This window comes from Hydra vulgaris, chromosome 12 (assembly GCF_038396675.1).
Source record: "Hydra vulgaris chromosome 12, alternate assembly HydraT2T_AEP".
In the NCBI taxonomy this organism is placed as follows: domain Eukaryota; kingdom Metazoa; phylum Cnidaria; class Hydrozoa; order Anthoathecata; family Hydridae; genus Hydra; species Hydra vulgaris.
In genome coordinates, this window is record NC_088931.1 from 9062501 (window position 1) to 9074749 (window position 12249).

At 28.7% G+C, this 12249-nt stretch overlaps 1 protein-coding gene across 1 annotated transcript; it reads left to right on the forward strand.

Moving 5' to 3' along the window:
* Positions 1-9695: 9695 nt before the first annotated feature.
* LOC136087938 (zinc finger BED domain-containing protein 6-like) lies at positions 9696-11797 on the forward strand. The gene is made up of 2 exons (XM_065811568.1): positions 9696-11414; positions 11487-11797. The coding sequence occupies exon 1, from the start codon at positions 9696-9698 to the stop codon at positions 10854-10856; it is 1161 nt and encodes a 386-aa protein (XP_065667640.1). The 3' UTR covers positions 10857-11414; positions 11487-11797.
* Positions 11798-12249: the final 452 nt, after the last annotated feature.

A 12249-nucleotide genomic window follows, 5' to 3' on the forward strand; every position in this document is an offset into this window, starting at 1 on the left:
AGATCTATAAAAGTACCGTTTGTAGTATATGCCGACTTTGAAAGTTTTATCAAACCAATTAACACTTGTACACTAAATCCGAACTATTCCTATACTAAGCAATATCAAAGACATATTCCAAGTTCATTCTGTTATTATATTAAATTTTTTGACGAAAGTATTTATCAAAGCAGTCCAGTAACATTTACTGCAAGTAATGAAACGGATGATGTTGCACAAATTTTTGTTGACAGCTTAGAAGACGATGTTAGGAAAATTTTTGATACGATTAAATTTTCAAAAAGGATGGTAGTTACTGATGAAAATAGTGATGATTTTAATGCTGCAATATCATATCACATTTGTGGAAAGATCTTGAAAAAGATAAAGTATGTGACCACTGCCATATTACTGGAAAATATAGAGGTGCTGCTCATCAAAGTTGTAATTTAAATTATAAAATTCCAAAATTCTGTATAGTTATATTTCACAATTTATCTGGTTATGATTGTCACTTGTTTATAAAGAAATTATCAGGAGGAAAGTTGAGTTGTATACCAAACATGAAGAAAAGAATATTAGCTTTTCTAGAGAAATTAAAGTTGGTGAGTTTATTAATAAAGATGGTGAGAAATTGGAATTAAGTGTGAACTCCGTTTCTTAGATAGTTATAAATTTATGCCTTCTAATTTAGATTAGTTTATAAAAGAATTTAACAAAAGATCGATGTAAAAATATTGAAAAATTATATTCAGGTAAAAAATTAGATTTGTTACTAAGAAAAGGTGTGTACCCATATGATTGGGTTGATTCTATTAATAAATTGTTTGAAACACAATTACCAACAAAAGAATCGTTCTTTTCAAAATTAAATGATGAAAGTATAAGTGATAATGATTACTCACATCCACAAACAGTATGGAACGAGTTTAATTGTAAAACATTTAGAAATTACCATAATTTGTACAATGTTTCAGATGTGATGTGACTAACTGATGTATTTGAAAATTTTAGAGATGTTTGTATTAATTATTATAAATTAGATCCTGCTTGGTATTATACATCACCAGGATTAACTTGGGATGCAGAATTAAAGAAAACAAAAATAAAGTTAGAATTGCTGAGTGATTATGATATTATATTGATGATTAAACAAGGAATAAGAGATGGAACTAGTATGATATCTAATAGATTAGGAACTTCTAATAATAAGTATATGAATGATATGTATGATCAAAGCAAACAATCAACATATATACAGCAATTAGATGCTAATAATTTATATGGGTGGGCAATGAGTAAACCACTTCCAACACTTGGTTTTAAATGGATGGATGAAAACGAGTTAACAAACTGGTAACCAATTTCCTGTATACTAGAAGTTGATTTAGATTACCCTGAAAATTTACATGATGATCATAATGGTTATCCACTTGCACCTGAAAGAATAACTGTTGATAATATTGAAGAATTAATACCTAACTTGAATAATAAGAAAACGTATATAGTTCATAATGAAAATCTTAAATTGTATTAAAGATTAGGATTAAAGATTACAAGAATTTATAGAGGTATAAAGTTCGAAGAAAGAGCATGGTTAAGTGAATACATTGAACTAAATACAAATCTAAGAACTAAAGCAGCTTATGATTTTGAAAAAGGCTTTTTTAAACTAACGAATAATTCAGTATTTGGAAAAACAATGGAGAATATTGAAAACAGAATTGATATTAGATTAGTTACAAACAGAGATGAAGCTGTTAAATTAGCATCTAAACCAAACTATGAAAGTAGAACAATATTTGTTGAAAACTTAATAGCAATAAATATGAAAAGAACAAAATTACTTTATAACAAACCAATTTACTTAGGTATGTGTATTTTAGATTTAAGTAAAACACTTATGCATAAATTTCACTATCATTTCTTAAAGTAAAAGTACTCCGATCGAGCAAAACTATTATTCACAGATACTGATTCTTTGGCATACGAAATAAAAACTGAAGACTTTTATGAAGATATTTCTAATGATGTTGAAAGCAAATTTGATACAAGTGAATTTGACCCAAAGCACCCACAAATTAATAATGTAGGTTTTAAAGTTGGTGCTGATAAGAAAGTAATAGGAATTTTTAAAGATGAATCAGTAGGAGCACAAATTGAAGAATTTATAGGACTCAGATCAAAGTTGTATTCTTACAAAGTACACAGAAAAGATAACAAAAAATGTAAGGGAATAAAGAAAAATGTTGTTAAAAAAATATAACGCATGAAGATTACAAAAATTGTTTATTAAGTCTAGTAACCAGACTAGTCTATGGATAGACTTACAACACAGACATAGACAATTCTGTATGTTGTAATGGACACAACAAATGTTTAATTTTTTGTCCTTGTTTTGTCTATCAAATTTTTGATGGTGTCCTAAGATTGCTCAGTTAAAAAATAATTTTCACTTCATAAGTCTACAAAGCATAATTTTTTGTCTATTTGGTGTCTATGATTTTGTCTAAATTTACTTGATTTCATAAAACCAGAAATCTTTCATTACCGTATTATTTGAAGATTGTTATGTAGTAAATTTATAATATTAAAAAAATATTGAAATGACATCAAAACTCCAAATGACGATCATTGCCCATGATTAATTATTGTTTAAAACTTGCGTACATATTCATCAATAAAATGAAAGTAAAAAACATTTTTCTTTTTCACTATTGTTTTATTCACAAACCTAAATAAATTTTAACACCTATTGGAATCTTCTACTTACTAATCCACATTTTATAAAGGACAACTCCTTGATCACATATTTTTAAAATAATTTTATTGAAGGTGATAAAGATTTTAGTGACTAAGGAAAATTTTTTAAATGATAAACTTACCTTCAACTTTTTTGAAGTAATCCCAAACTGGAGAGGGCATTTTAAAAATAAATTTTCACGCACATTCACTGAGAATTGAAAAACAACTGAACTGAGTAATTAATGAACTTCAATTGAGCACAAAATAGTCCGTTTTGAGGTTTTTAAATAGACATTAACTTTTTAATCAACAGCACACGCTGGACAAAAAATTAAAAAATGAACTTCTGTTAGAAAAATTGTATTTTTAATTTTGTGCTCGTTTTCAGTTTTTGAAACGATGCTGCAGTGAAAATTTAATTACTCGTTATAAGTCCAAATTATATATTAAATAGATCTTCTATACCTCATTAAAAAATCGAGATTGTTCATTTAGTGTCCGTTTTTAAAATGATTGTCTAGAAAGACAAACATTTTTTATAGACAATTCATTTTTGATAGTTGTAATTAAAATTGTTGCAATTAGTGCTTTGTCGAAGTCTATTTTTGTCCTTTTATAATAAGTCCATTAGAGATTGTCTGGTTGCTAATTAAGTCAGAGAAATCATATTAGGAAAATGTAATAAGATCCCATTTGCATGAAATTTACACTCATAAAATAGCATTAAGCGCAGAAGACGATAAAAGAGTTATTTAAGAAGATGGTATGCACACATTAGCGTATGGACACTAAAAACTAAAAGAAGAAAAAAAACAATAATTTATAGGTCAAAGAGGTCAATAAAGAGGTCAAAGAGTTATTTTAGAAGATGGTGTACACACATTAGCATAGGGCACTACAAGCTAAAAGAAAATAATATTAAAAATATATAAGTAAAAATGAAAAAGATTAATAACAATTATCATAAACTTATCAATGTTGAAGGAATAATTTTACCAAATGAGCCACTAACAAAAATTCAGTTAATCAAAGCAACAAAAAAACTAAAAATAAAACATTTTAAAGGTGATTTGTAAGAGATGAATTACCTAAAAATAGACACAAAAAAAAAAGAATGTGGAATATTAAATACAGGAGATTTAAGTACAAAAGGATTTCATTGGATTTGCTGGTACAAAGACAGAGATAAAAACTTTTGACTCTTATACTCAACCACCACCAGTTGAAATTGTTAATTATTTAAAAAGTCTCGTTTATTATAATAGTGAAAGAGTTCAGTTTGGAAATACCTCTTCTGTGGACATTTATGTCTCTATGTTTTAAAAAAACTAGATGAAGGATGTGATTTTTAGAATAATATTAATAATCTATGGTAATTTAAAAAAAAAAATTTCTTTATATATAAAATTGACTGTTGATAAATTCGGACGCAATAATAATTCAACTACAAATCAAGTAGCACGTGGTTTAACAACATCTCAAGCTACTAACTTGTTTATTAGGAGAGATGAGCAAAATAATGCAACTAATAATATTAACATGAATTCTAATAAATTGATAAATGTAGCAGAACCTACTAACTCAAATGACGCTGCTACAAATTTTATGTTGATAAAATAATATCTAATCCTAGCAGTTTAGAAATAATACCAAATTCAAGTTTAACGTACTTTGGAGTAAAATCACAGACTCTTGCACCACATACAGGTACTGAAGGAACAGCAATTTTTAATCAGTCTACTGGTCCTGGTATTCTCAGAAGATTATGGTTAGCAATTACAGTAATTTCTATTAAAAAGATGAATATAAATATTATTGAGTATGATCCTGTTAAAGCTAAATTATACATTCCAGATAATAAAAATTCAGCAACTAATATCTAATCCTAGCAGTTTAGAAATAATACCAAATTCAAGTTTAACGTACTTTGGAAAAAAATCACAGACTCTTGCACCACATACAGGTACTGAAGGAACAGCAATTTTTAATCAGTCTGCTGGTCCTGGTATTCTCAGAAGATTATGGTTAGCAATTACAGCAACAAATACTACTGGAAGTGTACCAGGTATCGTAATTATTAATAGATCATACACTTTGCATAGGAGATTATTCTTCTTCCACAGATAATACCGGAATGAATACTATTCCTTTAGCCTGTGATTTTTTGTTTCCTCTTTGTAAGTCACTTATCATACAATTGAAAACATCATGCAATAAAATGACGAAATAAAATTAATCTCTTTGAAATTATTAATATTACCGAAAAATATAAGTTCTTGTAAAGATACGAGTCTTGTTGACTCGTATCTTTACAAGAACTTATATTTATATTGTAAATTATTTAGTTTTCTTAAAAAATCAAGTGTTTGCAACATTTCTATGTTAAAGCTGGTGGTAAAACTCTTCAAGATCAACTTAGGATATTATTAAAAAAATACTTTTTACATATCGAAGACACCATATCATCAGGTAAAAAAGTGTTTTGGAGAAGTTGTTAATGATAATATAATTTAAAAATTTTTAATATTCTCTATTTTTGCTGTTCTTTACTTTAACTGTCAGAGGCTTTATCAGCTTCTGACAGTTAAAGTAAAGAACAACTATTATTAATTATGTGGTTTGTTGATTCAAAGTTCAATAAGAGAATTTCTCAGTTTCTTAGATTGCACAAATGGTGTTACTAGTAAGGATTATTTTGTTTTTTGGTAAAAAAACAAAATAAGTAAAATATAAAATAGTATCAGGTTCTTCTTTATATCATGAATTGCAGAATTCATTGATATAATGGTGCTAGAGCAATTGATGGTCCCACGAAAGGTTTGCACTCTTGTATTTTAAATCTGAATGAAAAAGCTACATATGCTCATTGTAACAGTCATAGACTTAATTTAGCTATTTGTGTCTCATACAAAGTGCAATATGTCAAGTATCTTTTTTGGCACACTTTAATGAGGTATCATACTTTCATACTTTTTAAACATGCACGTTTTTTGTTTTTTTTAACTTAGCCGTGAACGTTGTAAAATTCTTAAATTATAAAGATAAACATTTAATAATGGAAAATTACTTGAAGTTAAAACTCTGGACAGATCGTATATACATAAAAGAAGATTATAGCGAGAGAACAACGGAAATAAGAAAGAAATTGTTTATAGAAGCTAAAGCACTACGAACAAATAGTAAATATGCGAAAGTTGTATACAATAAATAGATAACGCGTGATTTTTTAGAATAAGAATTCTTTTACTTTTAACATTTTAGAGTTTTTTTATTAGTAAAATGGATTCCGTTCTAGTTGATGATTTTGAATTAACGTCATTTAATTTTTTTTAAACAAATCACTATTTTATTGATGAAAGATCTGACCCAGATCTAACCTAATTTAGCGAAGCACCTGCATTACAAAGTAATTGCACTTATTTCTATGCAAATGAAATAAAAGAATTCTTAGAGCGTGACAGCTTACATGTTTTGCATATTAATATAAGAAGTCTAAAAAAAATTTTGAAAGTATGAAAATTACCCTGAACAGTTTTCATTAATTTGTATAACTGAAGCGTGGTGCGATTCTGATGAAGTAAATTCTAATTCAAATATCCACTTGCCTGGTTTTAAAATAATGTCACTCGCGAGTAAAGCGAAAAAGCGAGGTGGCGGTGTGCTTATTTATATAAAAAAAGTTTTCAATTTTTTTACGAGGTTTGACATGTGTATTTCTGATGACGATAAAGATATTCTAACAATCAAAGTTTTTAACCAAAAAAACTAAAAATATACTTTTAAGTTGTTGCTATCGCCCACCTTCTGGCGTAATTGAATGTTCTAACAATTATTTAATTGCAACAATTATAAAAAAAACTGACCAAAAAAACAAACTTAACTATTTAATTGGTGATTTCAACTTATATTGTTTTGAATACCACATAAAGTACACTATAAAAAAATTTTATAACGATTTATTTAAAAATGGAGTGTTTCCATTAATAGATAAACCAACTAGAATCACCGAAAAAACAGCTTCGCTAATTGATAGCATCATAACAAACGATATTTTTAATGAATCTCTAAAAAAAAATATTATTAAAAGTGACATCTCCGATCATTTTCCTAAATTTTTTCTCTATAAATTTAGAACCAAATGAAATACTAATTGGCAAAGAAATCTTTTTTAAACGCATCTACAACGAAGCAAACTAATCATCGTTTTGGGAGCAACTGTCATTGCTTCATTGGAAAAATATAAACACTTCATCTGACGTTAACTTAGCTTACTACCAATTCCTAAAATCTTTTTATGTAATATATATTGCTAACTTTCCAAAACGTAAAATAAATCTAAAACCGAAAAATGTAAAATCGCCATGGATAACGAACAGTCTAAAAAAATCTTCAAAAGTCAAACAAAAATTATACATTAAATATTTAAAAGCTAAGACAATTGAAAGTAAAACCATCAACAAGAATTATGCGAAAGTTTTTGAAAGACTTAAAACGAATCTAAAAGAAAAATACTATTCTAATTTACTTAAGCAAAACGAAAATCATTCCAAACGCACATGGCAAATTCTAAATGAAATTACTGGTAACACTAAATTTAATCATGCGCTTTAAAAAATGGCATTAAAAGTAATGATGAAATCATATATGATTCTCATGAAATAGCAATTGAACTAAACAAATTTTTTGTCTCAGTTTGACCTAATTTAGCAAAAAAAATTCCAAATATAGAAAAAAAATTGATATCTCGTCCTTGCCAACAATTAATCTTGATTCTTTTAAATTATCACTTGAATTATCACATGAGGAATTTGAAACTGCTTTTAGTATGCTAAAACCAAACAAAGCGAGTGGTTTTGATGATATAAATAGCAAAATAATTAAAAATTCAAACGAGGTTATTAAAGACATTCTTTTTAAGATTTTTTCATCTTTAATAAGACAAGGAGTTTTTCCTGATCAGTTTAAAATAGCCAAAACCTTATCCAAAGCCTTTGATACTATAGACCATAAAATTATTTTTCAAAAACTCAAACATTACGGAATAACTGGAAATATTCTTAAATGGTTAAAAAGTTATTTAATCGCAAATAATTTGTATCTGTTGGCGCTCCTTCACCAATGAGTTTGCTAAAGATCACCTATGGTGTTCCACAAGGATCAATTCTCGGATTTCTTCTTTTTCTCATATATATTAACGATCTTCATAAAGTATCCAGATTAAAGATAATAATGTTTGCCGATGAGAGAAACCTATTTTTATCACATATAAACATCCATACACTGTTTCAACTTATGAATCTAGAATTAAACAAGATTTCTTATTGGTTTAAATCAAACAAATCGCTTAACATTAAAAAAACTAATTGGATTTTCTTTCATCCACTTTTTAAAAAAAATTAATTCCTAACAAAATGCCATCCCTTTTCATTGACAATGTCGAAATAAAACAGAGTAAATGTTACAAAATTTTTAGGTGTTTATGTTGATGATAACCTTTCTTGGAAAATTCACATTGAAAATTTATGCAACAAAACTTCAAAAAGTATAGGAATTTTGTATAAGGTAAGAAGCTTTTTGAATACTGCCATATTAAATATGCAAATATTGCATGGGCTAGTATCAATAAAAGCAAACTGGAACCTCTTTATCTTCATCAGAAGCACATAGCACGCTTAATAAATTTTAGTGAACGTTTTACACATGCAAAACCTCTATTAAGAAAAATGAATGCACTAAATATATATCAACTTAATGTTTATAATGTACCATGTTTTATGTTTTTATGTAAAATCAAGTCTTTCCCGGTTTCTTTTCATAATTTGTATTTGTCAAAAGATAAAAATAAATACATTCTACGCAATTATAATTTTATTAGGCTGCCATATTTTCAAACAAATTATAGTAAGTTTTGCTATGGTTTTTGCATTTTGGATCGGACCATTTTTGCTTTTTGCTTTTCGCATAGGACTATTTTTATGGAACAAAATTGTTTTAAAAAATTCTTCTCAAGTTTTTATTGAACAATGTAGCTACAACTTATTTAAACGAAAACTTAATTAATTTTTACAATTAATGCATTAAGTGATATACTTAATGAATTAATTGTAAAAATGATGATTTGGTGATATATATATGTGCAATTTTTTTTTTTTTTGGATATATAGTAGAGATGGGCCGATTCTCCCAATTCCACCGATTTTCAAGGAATCGTAAGAATCGCGATTCTCAACTTTTATTAACGATTCCGATTCTTTTTTAAAAGACTTTTATTATTCTTATATCTCTTCACTTCTTATCTTATATCTTTTAACGACTTCACTTCTTATCTTATATCTTTTAACGACTTCACTTCTTATCTTATATCTTTTAACGACTTCACTTCTTATCTTATATCTTTTAACGACTTCACTTCTTATCTTATATCTTTTAACGACTTCACTTCTTTTATTATATCTTTTAACGACTTCACTTCTTTTATTATTACTCCCTTGATAATTTAAGTTAGTATATACACTCTTTGCCGTTGAGATTTTTTATGTTGTTTAATTTACGTTAAATCTTCACTTTCGCATTTAATATCATCGTTGAAGTTAAGTAACTGTGAAGGAAAACCCTAACAACAGTAAACGTTGAAAATAAAAGTATAAGTTTATACTCTAAATTTCAATTGATTTATTATTTTCAATTTTAATCAATTTACCTACGGTAAGTATTATCATAAAAATCTTATTTGCTTGTTTTATTATAATAGTTATTATTGTTAGTATTATTATTTTGTATTATTATAAATGCTGTTTTAATTTCAGAATATAAACATATATATATATATATATATATATATATATATATATATATATATATATATATATATATATATATATATATATATATATATATATATATATATATATATATATATATATATATATATATATATATATATATATATATATATATATAGTGTCATTATCATGCCGAAACGTAAAAAAAGCGAAGTATGGGACTATTTTGTGATCAATTCAAATGACACTAACTCTGCAATATGCAACTTTTGCAAAACTGTTATATCCAGGGGTGGTGGCAGAGTTTGTCAGTCATACACAACATCGAACATGCTAAAGCATTTAAAAACCTTTCATAAATCTGAAATCAAAAATCAGAAACATGATAAAGCTAGCGTTATCGATTTTAATATATGCGAGGATAGCTCTACCGCAGGACCATCTTGTAAATCCAGTCCTAACCCTGCTTTTGAAACTCCTATGTCAAGGGAACCTCAATTTACTACACTCGCATCCGCATTCACAAGTCTCAACCCTAAGTCTGAGGATGCGGAGATCAATACTAGAAGCTCTTCTTCCACAATTAGTTCTATAAAAATGAAGCCTAGATTTACATCTTCTAAACAACCAACAATACACCAAGTGTTTGCAAAGACCAGGCCTCTCACATCTACAGATCCGAAGGCAATAAAAATTACAAGGTTTATTGCTGAAATGATATGCACAGATAACCAACCTGTTAGTATAGTAGAAAATCCCGGTTTCAAGTGGTTACTACAGTTTTTGGAGCCAAAGTATACGATACCAAGCAGAAAATACTTCTCGACTATTGAAATTCCTAGCATTTATCAGAAGATATCAAGTAAAATTCAGTTCTTGGCAAAAAAAGCTAATCATGTTAGTATAACTACCGACATGTGGAGCTCAACAGCCAATGTTGATTACATGAGCCTAACAGCACATTTCCTCACAGAAGATATGAAACAAATTCACATTTGTCTTGACGTGGTACCTTTTCCTTATGAGTCCCACACCGCAACCAATCTTGTTAACTTTATGAATGAATCACTTGAGCATTGGGGACTACTTGAAAAACTCAATGTAGTAGTAAGAGATAATGCCAGAACTATTGTTTCTGCTATGGAAGTCGGGAAGTTTACAAATATTCCTTTTCTTGCCCATACCTTTCAGTTGGTAGTGGAAGACGGCTGCCTCGACAATGAACGCATATCTTTACTAACTGCTACCTGTAGAAAAATAGTAGGACACTTTAAACATTCGGTTAAGTCATACAAACTTTTAAGACAACCTCAGGAGATTCTGAGACTGCCTAAACACAGCATTATTTAAGATGAGCCAACTAGATGGAATAGCACCTTCCACATGCTGAACCGTTTAATTGAACAAAAAGATGCGATTCTGTTGGTAACGCGACATTTCCCAAAAGCTACTCGACAAAACAAGGAGTTGTCAACCGGAGAATGGGATAGTTTGGTTCCTCTCGTTGCTGCTTTAAAAGTGTTTGAAGAGATCACGCTTACTGCAAGTTCATCGAAAGTGACCACATCAGAAGTTATCCCAATAATAAATGCAGTTAACATGTCAATTGATCGCATCAAGGACTACGGAAATTTTAAAGAATCTCTGTGTTAATCTTTGCATCGACGTTACGGAGACTGCAAGAACGAACCTATATATGCTTTTACAACAATACTAGATCCCAGATTTAAAAACAAGATTTTTAGGAGCAGGACGATGGCTGAGAAAACTTTATTAATTAGCGAGTTAAATACATTGGACATAGACGAGGGTCATGAAATTCAAGCTGCTGAAAATCAAGAACCTACCACACCTGCTCCAGGTGCTGTCTGGTCAATATATAACCAATTAATCAACACAAATTCTGTAGTAAGTATTGTGCTTCTATATTAGTATTGTACTTTAAATATTGCAAGCCTATAAATTGTTTTAATGTTTTAGATTTATACTGCGCATTGCACAATGTCAGACGAAGTAGCAGTGTACTTGAAAGAACCTCTACTTGCAAGTCACGAGGACGTCTTCGAATACTGGAGGAAATCCAAATTTCTTATCATGAAAAAACTAGCACAGAAATTTATAGGGACGCCTCTATGTACAGTGTTTTCGGAGCGGTTGTTTAGTTCTGCGGGTCATATCTGCGACCGGAAAAGAAGTCGGTTAACTCCGGAACGAGTGCAAATGCTTGTGTTTTTGAACAAGAACCTCCCGTTTCTTAACTATCATTACCCAGCGGTACTAAGATCATATGTAAAAGCTAATTGAAAAGATAACATTCTGTATATCTGATCACTTTTACCATTACTTATGACTATATTATTTGTTTCTTAATAATAATAAGTTCCACACAAACAAATATATTGTTTAATATTATGTTTCTTGTTTAGTTGCTATTATTTCACTGGGCCGACGATACGGTTTTCAAAATAGAGGGGGAACACTCCCTTGTTTCGAAAAAAAAAGTCTATTTATAGGTCAATTTTTTTAAAAAGGGGCATGCCCCTGGGCCTTGGTGTCTTTGGTCCTGTTTCACCTGTATAACTAATATAACTAATTTTGGTGTTTTCACTTTTAAAATCTGCATAAGTATTAAATTAACATGATATAACGGTTAAATTATTAATTTAACTACCAGTTTTAATTAAAATAATAAGAATCGCAAAAGAATCGGAATCGCAACAGAGAATCGGAATCGGTATTTTTC